General features: G+C 42.8%; 1 protein-coding gene across 4 annotated transcripts in view; it reads right to left on the bottom strand.

Moving 5' to 3' along the window:
• The window catches only part of CDK14 (cyclin dependent kinase 14), a 677,451-nt gene that overhangs the window by 388,305 nt on the left and 274,408 nt on the right, over positions 1-14,738 (bottom strand). For all 4 annotated transcript variants that reach the window (XM_015095181.4, XM_042248369.2, XM_027968434.3 and 1 more), the window contains one exon: positions 1,203-1,297. In XM_015095181.4, the coding sequence (XP_014950667.1) occupies positions 1,203-1,297 (95 nt within the window). The remainder of the gene's footprint in view (positions 1-1,202; positions 1,298-14,738) is intronic.

Below are 14,738 nucleotides of genomic sequence, written 5' to 3'. Positions count from 1 at the left end.
GCAAGAATATTTTTGAAACCTCTTTTATAGGTTACTGAAGTATACTAAGAAAAAAATTTGGATTTATCTGAAATACTGCAACTAGACATACTAGAAAATATGGAACAAAAATTCCAATTTTAAATCAGCTGAATACATTATTGACCCCCAAATTATCAATTAAACAAAAGAAATTATATTTGCATTGATGTTTGAATCTGCATCCCTTCTTGGTAGTATGTAATATATGCAACTGCTCAGTTCTAGCTGTCCTTGTAGCCACATTACCATATTATTCAAATGTATCCATCATTTATATGTAAATAGACAAGATGAATGGCTTTTTCATAGGACAACAATTTTCAAATGACAAATAGACTTAGGCAGACATTAGCAAGATAAAATGTTGTAAATATTCATTCTATTATATATTTTTAAGGAAAAATGGACACTATTTCAATTTTTTTAAAAAAGTAGTGTGGTAATTACAAAATGGGATCTTAATATAGTCACAATACCAATAGCTACTCTTCTTAATAAAAGTCTCCACCAATGTCATTTGTACCTTGTAAATTACATGTTCTCAGATCCATCTGTGAAAATTGGGATGTTAATTATCATGGTTACATTTCATGATTCCACAGTTAAATGCTGAAATGGTGCTACACAAATACCATATGTTTTTCTAAGAGAAACGGAGAAAGATTAATTATGAGTTCAAGCCCAAGTCTCAACACAATAAGATCATTACACTGTGTGCTATGCAAATTGGAAGTTTTAATTAATAGCTGAAATACTAACCAAGGGGAAGAACTGTGAAGTCTAAATTATAAGTATCAGCCTTTTCTCTACAAAAATCACCCGAATAAGGATGCTTTTCTGAAACCAAGTTATAAATCCAAAGGAGAAAACATTTTTGTTGTCTGTGAACTTCCTTTGATGGAGTGATCACCATCATATCGTTTTCTATTACTTGATAAACCTGAAATTTAGAAAGCGTACTAGTAACAAACAGGTTATAACAGATCATATAGCTAATGAAACTTCAACTGAACATTTTTTCTGGATTTTTCTTTAAAACACAAACCATCCAAAATTATGCAAACTAAGTCTCATGTACTCAGATGAACTACTTCAGTATAGCTCCCTAAAGACAAAACTCTATCATAATACTATAAGAATTTTGTTCCTAATTATAAAAGCTGAGTTCTCATCTTACTCACCACGTATTCAAACACAAGAGTCAGTGTCTCCTTGGTGTGGATGATGTCGTGAAGTAGCACGATATTAGCGTGTTTCAGTCCTTTCAACAGAGAGGCTGGAAGATACAGTGAACAAAGATACGTTATTACGGGTAACAACCTACTGATAAGCTTCTTTTATTGTACTGCTACATCATCGGATGAAATATACCTATTCTCCCACTTTCTATGCCAATATAGATATGGCTTATCTCCATATGTATGAAATATATATTCTGCTGATGTTGAGTGGAGGTTTCTGTAAGTGTCAACTACAGCCTATTGGTTGATGTTGTCATTGAATTCTTCAATATATTTGCTAGTTCTCTGGAGAGTGGTTCTTTCAATGACTAAGTGAGGGATGGTGACATCCTCAACTGTAATTGGGGATCTGTCAATTTCTTACTTGAATTCTCCTAGTTTGGGCTTTGTGTGCTTTGAAGCTGTAGTTTGCCACATGTAACATTTAAGATTGTTGCATCCTGTGAATCAGGCCCTTTTATCAATACATAAAGCATCTCTTTGTCCCTGGTAATTTTTTTCACTCTGAAGTATTTTGTCTGATATTAATATTGCCACTTCAGCTTGACTTTGATTAGTGTTCATATGGTGCATCTTTTATATATACATTTTTTTTCTTTTGGCCTATACCAATGACCAGTCAGGTAGAACATTCAAAGACCATCTTTTTCTATCATTGTTAATCATTTTAGTAACATTGTGTCTTCAATTTTGGTTTTTGGTATATACCCTAAAGAGAAAAAAGAAACACAAAACACATGTTTTACATGTGTTCTATCAGGAACTTGTAATTGCTGATATATTCATCAAGCATTTATTGAGAACCTAGTTACTGATACTGATGGCCCTGGACAAACCTCAAACCCTTGATACTCAATAATGCTGCAAGCCCCCCTCTTTAAAAGGGGATTTATAACACCAAATGTGAACACTAGTGTACACTCTGGACTTCAGGTGATTATCAGGTGTCAAGGTAGGTTCATCTATCGTAACAAATGTACCACTCTGGTGAGAGATGCCAACAGTAGGGAGGGTTGGGGTGGGAGGCAGGGAAGAAAGGACATGAAAATCCTCTGCACTTTCCACTCAATTCTGCTTTGACTTTAGAGCTGCTCTAGAAAAATAAAGTCTATTTTAAAAAATAAAAAGATATACCTATGTTTTAACATACTAAAAGAAACAACAAATCTAGGTTATCTAATATTTCACTCAAATAAAATGATATTTTAGATACGGAGTCATCATGCAAAAAAGGCTGTTCAGGACAGTCCCCTGTGAAGAGAGAGAGAGAATGTGGAGACTGGTACATTCTCGTATGACCCCCATGAATGCAAGCTTATTATTGCCTTGAATTTCCACTGTCTTCACCAGGCAAACCTACTTCAGAACTATAATATATCTTTAATCCCAAGATATACTTCAATAAATACCTAATTGGGCCAAAGAAGGCCATTCAGACTGAGAATTCTCTGGTGTGGCTGGTTCCAACACCAGAAGACCACGAAGAAGTATGTTTTCTCTGAAACCGAATCGGCAGCTTCATGCGCTGCCCAAGGCCAGGGAAGTCTAAGCTCTCCCAGGGAAGTCCTACAAAAAAGCAAAAATACTTCGGACTTCTCTGGTAGTTCAGTGGTAAAGAATCCACCTGCCAATCAGGGGACACAAGTTCAGTCCCTGATCCGGGAAGGTTTCATATGCAGCAGAGAAACTAGGCTCAGCGCCACAACCACTGGCGCTACCACAGTGGGGAGCCCGTGCACAGCAGCTGAACAGAGACCCCACTCACTGCAGCTGAGAGCAGACCCCACTCACTGCAGCTGGAGAGAGACCCCACTCACGGCAGCTAGAGAGCAGACCCCACTCACTGCAGCTGGAGAGAGACCCCACTCACGGCAGCTAGAGAGCAGACCCCACTCACTGCAGCTGGAGAGGAGACCCCACTCACTGCAGCTGAGAGCAGACCCCACTCACTGCAGCTGGAGAGAGACCCCACTCACGGCAGCTAGAGAGCAGACCCCACTCACTGCAGCTGGAGAGCAGACCCCACTCACTGCAGCTGGAGAGGAGACCCCACTCACGGCAGCTGGAGAGAGACCCCACTCACTGCAGCTGGAGAGGAGACCCCACTCACTGCAGCTGGAGAGAGACCCCACTCACGGCAGCTAGAGAGCAGACCCAACTCACTGCAGCTGGAGAGCAGACCCCACTCACGGCAGCTGGAGAGGAGACCCCACTCACTGCAGCTGGAGAGGAGACCCCACTCACGGCAGCTGGAGAGCAGACCCCACTCACTGCAGCTGGAGAGGAGACCCCACTCACTGCAGCTGGAGAGAGACCCCACTCACGGCAGCTGGAGAGCAGACCCCACTCACGGCAGCTGGAGAGCAGACCCCACTCACGGCAGCTGGAGAGCAGACCCCACTCACTGCAGCTGAGAGCAGACCCCACTCACTGCAGCTGGATAGGAGACCCCACTCACTGCAGCTGGAGAGCAGACCCCACTCACTGCAGCTGAGAGCAGACCCCACTCACTGCAGCTGAGAGCAGACCCCACTCACTGCAGCTGGAGAGGAGACCCCACTCACTGCAGCTGGAGAGAGACCCCACTCACTGCAGCTGGAGAGCAGACCCCACTCACTGCAGCTGGAGAGGAGACCCCACTCACGGCAGCTGGAGAGGAGACCCCACTCACTGCAGCTGGAGAGAGACCCCACTCACGGCAGCTGGAGAGGAGACCCCACTCACTGCAGCTGGAGAGGAAACCCCACTCACTGCAGCTGGAGAGCAGACCCCACTCACGGCAGCTGGAGAACAGATCCCACTCACTGCAATGGGAGAGAGCCCGGGCATGGTAGCAAAGACCCAGGGCACCCCAAATTAAATAAATAGAATACATACATGAAATATTTACAGATTTATCAGAGCTTTGTAAAATTAGCACTCATGACAAAATACTTACCAAAAATAACAATAGCGACAGTACAGCACACAAACTTTGAAGAAATCAGCACCCCAAAGATGTATAACAGAGTTTAGTATTGTTAGTTCCAATCATTTACAGTCTTCTTTCTTTTAATTATTCAACCATCAGCCTCGAACAACTGAAGCATATTACATGGCTATTTTCGACACATTCCTCATTAATCTGGGGACCAGCTTCACATGTGCTCATTTTAAAAATGACATTTGATCCCATATTAGTCTTCTAGGACAGACTCTAAGACAGACAGAGATCAAGATTTCAAACCGCAACCCTGTGTTTGGAAATGATGGCCAGGCACAGTACTTCACACCTACACGGTTTGGGAATATGCACAGGTGAAATGAATTAAGGACCTAATGGGTATCACGCTTATGAAAGGATTTAGGCAAGTTTTGGAAAGATAAATATCATTTGTAATTTTGTCCAATTTTATTTTTCAAGTTATCCCCTCAGTTTGTCAAGCGCTGATCCATCCTTATCAGCAAGACCTCCAAAAAGGTACTGAAGCTTACAATCCATGGATGATCCCCGCTCTAAGAACCCTTTGCCTAGCAATTTTGTTGTTGTTTTTATTGTTATGATTATTACTTTTCTCCCACTATTGCCCTGCTTCTCTGACTGTTTAGACCTCTATTGTTTCCCATTTCTCAAAGAAACGACTTCATGCCCATCATTTCCCATTGCGTTTTTCCTACAATTTCAGTAAAATCAAATCTCTGCCATCATTCATCCTGTGAAAAAACATCTTTTCTTAATTGTGACCGATATTGTACAAAAAAAGGCCATGTCCTTTTTCTCTTTTTTTGGCTGCGCCCCGTGGCATGTAGGATCTTAGTTCCCCAACCTGGGATTGAACCCATGACCCCTGCATTAGAAACAGAGTCTTAACCACTGAAAAACAAGGGAAGTCCCTGTCATTTCATTTTTTTAAAAACATGATATATATATTTTTTACCATTTCTACAGAAACACTCAAAGCCTCCACATTTCAGTGTATTAACTCTCAATTATTATAGATTTTAGACTTCTAACTTTATTTACATACGCTTTAAAAAACACACTATCTGTTAAATAATGACCAAGAACTGTTTGAAAGCAAGCCCTTTTTCTTTTGAGATTAACATAATGAACTCGTATTTGGAAAAGGATAAGCCATTAATTTCAAAACTGATGGCAGAAAAACGGCATCGAAGGGCACAAAACCGTCCCTAATATCCACCAACATGAGGGTGGGCGACAGACCTGACTGACTTGAAAGCTGCCAACCGACAGTCTCTGCTCCAAGCCAGGTGCCAGATACTGTCTCTCCTGCTGTTGCCAAGGCGAGGAGGCCTCCTGGCTGCCAAGCGGGCGCGTGATTAACACCACAAGCCCCAGAGCCGCCATATCTCCCTTTGCAAGACAAACACTGTCAAAATAATACTCCCTGTAATCCGAACAATATCTCAAACATACCACATGTTATTTTCTCATCGTTTACATACAGAACAAATCCTGTAACACTGGCTTTAACAATCCCAGCACACTTGGTTTCCTGCAAGTTTTAAGCAAACATATGGCAAAAATTTTGAATTCATTTCACCAGTGAGGCTTGGAAAGGTATGATTCTACATGACATAAAGGACTTGTAATTAAGGTTGAGGGTAAAATTTCTAACAATCATTTTGGGGCCGTGTCAAAACGATACAAAAGCAGAAAAACACGTTGCTCATAAAGGTAACTGCAAAGTCTTGGCAGGAGAGGACATAGAGAGCCGCCCCTTAGTGCGGGAACAAGCTCAGACACCCACTCATCCACCATATACAAACCTCGACCTTCCACTTTCAGAATAAACATCCTAGGTTTCCACTCTGAGGTGAAACAGATACATTTTACCTAAACACCAACCTTATCATGATTAAAATAAATTATGTGTTATCAAAAAATTCAGAGCATGTTCATTTTTTTCACGGAAGGGGTCATTTTAAAAGCAATGTTAACAAAGAAATGACAAATAGAACCTTTCTTTACTAAGTCAAATAGTCTTCTAGGTCATTATTTGACACCTTATTGCTAGGAAAGGAGATATCACAAATAAATACAATCCAAGCTTGCTCACTCCCCTTTAGCCTCTGGAAGGAAGGAGTGTGTTCACATTCTCTCCTCATCATTTTACATGTCCCCTTTCTGTGTCAACCCTAGCGGTGTGGGCTGGAGGTGCTGCTACCTGATTTTTCCAGAAAACAAAGATTATTGCCTATTATTACCCAAGAAAGCAGCCATATCTCACACCACAACCACAGTGGACATAAACTTTTTCCTCAAGCTCACAGGTAGACAGCTCTGTGTGTGTTAGTCACTCAGTCGTGTCTGACTCTTTGCAACCCCATGGACTGAAGCCCTCCAGGCTCCTCTGTCCATGGGATTTTCCAGGCAAGAATACTAGAGTGGGTAGCCTTTCCCTTCCCCAGGGTATCTTCCTGACCCTGGGATAGAACTCAGGTCTCCTGCATTACAGGCAGGTTCTTTTCCATCTGCGCCACCAGGGAACCCCAGACAGACCTAAAGCTGTTGATATTCACCTTATTCTAGAAATAGCGTACTTCCTTCCCTTAGCTACTTTATTTCTAAATTGAAGTATAGCTAATTTACAATACTGTGTTAGCTTCAAGTGTCCGGCAAAGTGATTCAGGTGCACACACACACGCACGCACACACACACACAAACACACGCTCTTTTCAGATTCTTTTCCATTATGGGTTGTTACAAGATACTGACTGTAGTTCCCAGCGCTATATAGTAGTTCTTGCTGTTCACCTATTTAATAGACAGTACTGCAGATATGTTCATCACAAACCCCTAATTTATCTATTCATTTATATTCTGCAAGAAGTTCTCACTTACTTGCTACTGGATTCTGAATATTTTGAAAGCGAAAATATTCTGAATGGGAAAAACTTCAGGGCAAAAAAGAACAACAAGATAAACACAGAGAAAGACGAAAGTGCTTGCCTGTGTGTGTCTGTGATGAGGCGCTCGCAACAGGGAAAGGAACTCATGCCTGCCCTGAAAACAGCTCCAGGGTAACTTGTGCATGGCTCCAGAAGGTATGCTGCCCACTGCGGCTGCGTATTAGGAGAAATAGTGTAGTCCTGCTCAGTTCTGAATCTTCCCCTAAACGAGATCTGATCTAAAACACACATACACGTACAAACCATAAACTAAGAAGTGAAAAAGTGAGAGAATCGAGTAAAAAAAAAAAAAAAAACAGAATTGTATTTTTCACTTCATGTTTACTTTTTATACTTTTATACACATATATACCAAATTTGAGCTTCCCGGTAGCTCAACCGGTAAAGAATCTGCCTGCAATGCAGGAAACCCCAGTTGGATTCCCGGGTCGGGAAGATCCCTTGGAGAAGGGATAGGCTACCCACTCCAGTGTTCTTGGTCTTCCCTGGTGGCTCAGATGGTAAAGAATCTGCCTGCAATGCAGGACATCTGGGTTCAATCCCTGGCTCAGGAAGATCCCCTGGAAGAGCGAGTGGCAACACACTCCAGTACTCTTGCCTGGAGAATCCCCATGGACAGGGGAGCCTGGCAGGCTACAGTCCCTGGGGCTGCAAACAGTCTGACAGGACTGAGCAACTAAGCACAGCACATACCAAATTTACATGAAAAAGAGTTAACCCTTTGTTATGGGGAAAGAGATCACAGCTAATCCAAAACACAAAGTTAAAACGCATGTGACGCCCTATAAACTTAATTTAGCTAAAATCACAATAAGGATTTAGAGACATGTTTTTCACTCACCAGATGCTGTCCAAATGTGGAAGGATAATAAGATAGGTTAGGAATACTTTATAAACATCACAAAACTTGTTCTCCATCCACCAAAAGGTCTACTGTTTTACTTGCTCCTTAGTTGAGCCTTGCTGTTGGGGAATAGACTAACTTCAACCCCACTACATATTTCCCCTGCTTTTTTCCCCTCCCAATTTCCCCAACGTCACAGACCTGAAACGTAGTCCTGACATTACAACCTCAACTATTCTCCCTGCCATATACCTCTGGACTACTGGCAAAGATCAGTCATCTGGGGTCTATTTCTACATTGTAGGACTGCTTCCTAAATCACTCAAAGAAGAGATTCCTCTAAAAGTACAGCTTAGCCACACGAAACAGCCAATATTTGACATTTTTGATCTATTAACATAGCAATTTCCAGTGGCTCAACCCAATAGAGTTTACCTGGTTTAAACCAATTTTAACTTTTTCACAGAGGCATAGTTACTTTTCCCATTGTTAACATTGAAACCAATTAATCAGCTGCCAAATGGTCAATAAGTGATCCTGAATACAAAAAAAAAAAAAAAAAAGGAAGAATCTGTTCATGAAACTATGGTTATTGATGAGGGGAGGGATATAGAAACAATTTGTATGAGTACTTTTTGATAACATTTGAATTGTTATGATAAAGATATATTCCTTTTATAATAAAAGAGATATCTGGAAAAGTTCTTTATTATAGTAGATAAAGAAAGTTTCTTTATTACAAAGAAAACTGAAAAAACACTATAAGATTGGCCAAAGAAAATTGAAATAACGCTATAAAATAGCATTTTGTGTGCTAAGTCACTTCAGTCATGTCTGACTCTGTGTGACCCTATGGATGGTAGCCCGCCAGGCTCCTCTGTCCATGGGATTCTCCAGGCAAGAACACTGGAGCGGGTTGCCATTTCTTACTCCAGGGATCTTCCCAACCCAAGGATCGAACCTACAGCACTTTCATCTCCTGCACTGGCAGGGAGGTTCTTTACCTCCATCATCAGCAAAAAGGGCCTTACAGAGGTACGCTGCTCTTTACACAAGTAATGCGCAGCTATAATAATGAATGATTATAACTGTAGGGTGATCCCTCACTACTAACCCCTTCCCACAAAGGGAGTGGTGCCAATCTTTGCATTAAGGGTTTCTTTTCATATCCTGGAACTTGGGAGGCCTCTAATTTGCACTGAAATCCAAAATATTGAAAGTTTTTCTTGTCTAAGAGGTCACTTTCCCACATTAAGATTAACTTACTCACTGCAAAAGACTTCTACTTTTGTTTCCAACTACTTCCAATTGAGGGCTTCCCTGGGGGCGCAGTAGTAAAGAATCCCCCTGCCAATGCAAGAGACACAAGTTCTATCCCTCGGTCAGGAAGATCCCCTGGCGAAGGAAATGACAACCCACTCCAATATTCTAGCCTGGAGAACCACACACACAGAGGAGCCTGGTGGGCTACTGTCCATGGAGTCTCAAAGAGTTGGACACAACTTAGCAACTAAACAACTTCCAGTTGAACCTATAAATGACCCACCAGCTGCCTTTCTGCTCCAGCTAATCTTGCTCCTATTTGCTCCTGGACACAGCCATGCCTTATAGGTTGTGCATGAGTGCAAGACATGCGGTTCTTCTCAAATGTAAACACCTCACTAGTAGCTTCAGCAGAAAAAAAAAACAAAAAAAAAAAAAAAAAAAACTCATGCCAGGCGAACAGGGACGGAGACAGTGGTGGTCATGCTCCGTGTGCCGTCTTTAGGCAGGAAAGAGACCACGGGGGAGCTGAGGGTTACTGAAAGACTTGGTCACAGTTGTTTTTGTCTGGCCATAAAAACCAGGTTTAAAAGCTGTTAGGCCATTTACTTTTTTTATTTTATTATGGTGGGTTACAAGTATAGACAAAATATTGCAAAGTATGCAAAAAAAATGTGATTTGGCATCAATCCCCTTACACTTTATGGTTAAGAAGAATAAACATTTATATCATAACATTAATAGCTATCTCTGTCTGACTAGACTTAAATAACCTCTCCCCACATAAAATTATGTGAAGCGCTATCACTGTATTCTTTTACAAAAGCTAAAATAAGTCTAAAGTCATGAAATATACTCCTTGCCATGGCGGCAAGCCCTAGTGCCTAAGGACCCGCACCTAAGACTCTGGCCCTCGAAAGCACTGTCGGACTCCTCCACAAAACAGGGTAGGTTTTCAGACACAGGCCTCTCCACCCCTTCTTCCCCACAGTCATGGCTGGAGTCCCACCAGGAGGTGCTTCGCAAAGTGTGGTGCTTCATCCACCTCTCAAAGTCAAGTGGCCAGTGAATGAGGCCCCACCGCAAATCTACCAAATTCAAGGCTACGGGGCACTGGGCCCCAGAATCATCCAACAAGTAGTCCACATCTACTACGTGCCAATCACCACAGGGAAACATATGCTTTTGTTCTCACGGAACTTGTATGTTATATGTCAAGCAAGTTTTGCATTCAATCCTTACATATCCTAAACTTTGAAAATCACACTGCTGTGTTATGGTTTTTAAATACAGCAGTGGGTAACTACTGGAGGGGTGTGTGTGTCTGTGAGTGTGGGTGTGTCTATGAACGTAGTCACACTGCAATCTACTCACTGTTCCATGAGCAAATAAATAAAAACAGCAATTCGATCAGTTAATGTATCTAGAATCTACTTCTATCTATCTCTGTTTCTCTCTTACACACATACACAGCCATTAAGATAGATTCTACCAAAAAATATAGTCTTGGCCTAGAAAACAAAGAGAGTTCTTTATTCTGAAAATTTGATGGTATTTTGATGTATGTGGATTTTCTCCTGCTCATTTCAAAAACCCCAAAAACGTGAGGTCATATTTTCAACATGAATAAAATGTTGAAAAGGTCATGATTTATAAGGCCTTTACAATTCCACCACAATTTCTAAAATCTATGAAAGAGCTAAGTTTTATATAAAATGTTTGCAACACATACTGCCTCAGGACCAGAGCTTTGATAAACAGAAACCAACAGCAGGTCTGGAGATAATCGTGAGCAGACGAAGAGCAAAGGAGGAGAAGTGAAAGACTATGAAAAATGAACACGAATCTCAGTGGGGGTTCATTTCTACCCCTGAATATCCCCTGACTTGAAACTTCACACATAACATCAGTTCATCTCACTGAACAAGAAAGTCCAAGTTATAAAAATTACAAAAGAAAGCAGAACTCAGTAGAGAGTACACAGCCCCAGAGAACTGTGTTTCTCACAAAATTAGTTCAGCTTCAGGCAGTCACGGCACCTTCCCTTCAACCTCCCCAGGACAGAAGTCAGCCCGCTGTTCCTAGGCCTGGGCCAGACCTTGAATTCCCTTCATGCGGCCCAGGTGAGAAGCCAAGTTCATCTCAGCCAAGGAAGCTCTGCCCCTTCTGAGAAGGTCGCTAACACGCCGAGTCCCAGCCTGCTGCCCTCAGTCACGTGGTCCCTACGCTTGGTCTCCACTGACGCTCAGCTATGGATGGCACAACAGCTGACAGGTTCTAGCGCCACTTAACAGGCTTCCTGGGGGCACTAGTGGTGAAGAATCCGCTTGCCAATGCAGGAGCTGTCAGAGATGCGGGTCCAAGCCCTAGGTTGGGAAGATCCCCTGGAGAAGGCAATGGCACCCCACTCCAGTATTCCATGGACAGAGGAGCCTGGCAGGCTCCAGTCCATGGGGTTGCAAAGAGTCAGACATGACTGAGCATGCACACACACACACACACACACACACACACACACACACACACACAGAGTACCACTTACATGTTCAGGAGTATCACAAGATACTTAAGAAAAGCAAGTAAGGACTCACTCAGTGATTGCCTTCCAACTGTACAATGACAGGCTAGCAAACACCATTTCTGAGAGCTCTCACTACTTTCTTGCTTCATATAGCCTTGGTCTATGGGAGCATTTGAAGGAGATGTTTCTATATTTGGAAATCCAGGAAAATAAACATACCTATGAAAGGCAGAGTGACATCTTAAGTGTTCAGTATTTAGAATCCTATGATGATGATAATAAAACTGTTAATGCAGTCACATGGGCCAAATGGTATTTAATGAGTTTAGGGAGGGGTTCCTCCCAACCTCTTCTGAAAATAAGAACTTTCTAAATTGCTTCTATGCTCAAAAGGTCACTTCAGGACACAAATAGTAACTTAAAAGAATTTCTTTTAGAGTCTCATCCTTTTAAAGTCACTAGCTATTTGTCAGAAACTGGCAACATCTTAGAAGTACGAGATTTCCTGCACGGTATCACACGATTGCTTAAGACAGAACATCTATCTGCTGTGATAACTATACAAGTTAAGTTAGACAAGGAAGGTGGACATTACACATTTTATGCTTCTAAATTAGCAAGGCAACTTCAGACTGGCGTGGCAGTTAAAAAAAAAAAGAGAGAGAGAGAAAGTCATGCAAGGAAACGTCAAGGGGGAAGAAAAATAGTACTATGATCTCAAATTTTCCAAGAAATGTGCACTTCTGTCTTCCATACTGCCAACCAGAGGAACTAGGGGAAGGGATAACTGGGTTTTCCCATTTACCAAGGTAGCCTCATCATTTGGTCCTCAAAAGTGGTGACTGTGCAGAAGTTTCTAGTGTCTCTGCAAGGCACTCTAGAGACTTGAGACCGGTCCCACCAACAGTCCCTGTTCACACAACCTGCCTTTCCATAGGTGGAGTCAACTCCTGGACTATGACGAACATCCGCCGGTGATGGCCGTGACTGCCGTGTTCTCAGATGTATTCTGTCTCCTACGGACCCACCCGTTCCTTGTTAGTGAAATTTCACCTTGTTTCATGCGCATCACACACACATACACTCATACACACACAGACACGGAAAACCTTAGTGCATGAAAGGCATCTGTCACTTAACACAAGGTGACGGAGTCACCACTCACAGCTCAAACAATCCTCATAGAATTTAATAGCCAAATGTCATCCTCAAGAGCATCTAACCCAACCCTTCATCTGACAACTGAGGGAATTAATATACGGAACTTTGGTCACGAGACTCAAACCCTGCCCTCCCGACCCCTTCGCACAGGAGAATTCTGTTTCTGTAATCAAAAGAAGCGTTATCCTCTCTCTCACTGTCTTGGTTCTCTCCTCTCCACTCCTCGTGTTTTGCTGTGATCATGGTTTCTCTTTATCTTTGTTTCTTTCCAGGTGTTAAAGGCAGAAAAGCCTGAAGCTGAGAAGACTAGGACATTCGATATCACAAACCTATCTACACAACTCTTCACCTGCAGCAGGTCACCTGTTCTAAAGACGTTTCAAAGGAGAGTAATAGGTAAAGAAGAGAGCTAAGGGGGCAACTGCTGTTCAAAATTGCTTTTTAAAATCATGTTTAGGGCTTTCCTGGTGGCATAGTGGGTAAGAATCTGCCTGCCAATACAGGCATGGGTTCGACCTCTGGTCTGGGAAGATCCCAAATGCCGCAAGGTGACTAAGCCATGGGCCACAACTACTGAGTCTGCTCGCCTACAGATCATGTTCCGCAACAGGAGAGCAGCCCCTGCCCACAACTAGAAAAATCCCACAGGCAGCAACAAAGACCCAGACGGCCAAAATAGCCATCTTTTTAAAACACTCACCTTTCTCTGATCGAGTTCCTCCTCTTCTTCAAACATTTCAATGGCTGCCTAACAGGACTCCCAAAGACCTGCACAATAAGGCTCTGAATTTCAGAGGCTCCGCCTCCCTCTACACCGTGAGCTCCAGCCATACAGCACTTCTTGTCTGGGCGTGTGTGCTAAGTCACTGCAGTCACGTCCAGCTCTTTGCAACTGCATGAACTGTAGCCTGTCAGGCTCCTCTGTCCAAGGGATTCTCCAGAAAAGAACACGGGCCTGGGTTGCCATTTCCTCCTCTAGGGGATCTTCCGGGGATAGAACCCGCGTCTGCCTCAGTTCCTGCATTGCAGGCGGAATCTACTGCTGAGCCACCGAGGAAGCACTGTGCCTCCTACAGATTTCCAGTTCACTTCATCCTCTCAGACCTCTGGGATGCTATCTCTTCTGCTCCCGTCCCCATAGTCTCTGAGCCTCAGAAACCCCTGCCATCTCCTCAGAGCTCAACTTAGCTGTCATTTCCTTTGAAAGGGTCTGCTGACCACCAAGCTCAAGCAAGAAGCATTCATTTTCTGTCAGTCTCTGAGCTTGGTCTTATCCCAATGTTATAATTACCCAATGACCTAACTCCACCTGTCTGTATCCCCCACTCACTCATCATTTGCTTTTGCTCCGGTGCAGGAGATATAAGAGATTTGAGTTTGATCCCTGGGTCAGGAAGATCCCCTGGAGAAGGGCATGGCAACCCACTCCAGTATTCTTGCCTGGAGAAGCCTATGGATAGATAAGGCTGGCGGGCTACAGTCCAGGGGTTTGCAAAGAGTCAGACATGACTGAGGCAACTTAGCACACACATATGCACCTGCTATTCTCACAGCAACCCCTTTAGTGCTGAATTTATAGAAGACGCCTATTAAGTGTAGCTTGAATAATATGCGTGAACGAGAAAAATAAAATCCTGACATGATCTCCCATAAATCGCCATCAGCAAGAATAGTCCCTAAGACTGAGCCCTACTGTGGACTGGTTATCTTACTACAATGGTTTTAGTTCTGCCTGGATATGGTGATCAAAATAAATCCACTCTCAACTTTGTA

This window comes from Ovis aries, chromosome 4 (assembly GCF_016772045.2).
Source record: "Ovis aries strain OAR_USU_Benz2616 breed Rambouillet chromosome 4, ARS-UI_Ramb_v3.0, whole genome shotgun sequence".
Classification (NCBI taxonomy): Eukaryota; Metazoa; Chordata; class Mammalia; order Artiodactyla; family Bovidae; genus Ovis; species Ovis aries.
This window is presented reverse-complemented; position numbering and strand designations above follow the sequence as displayed.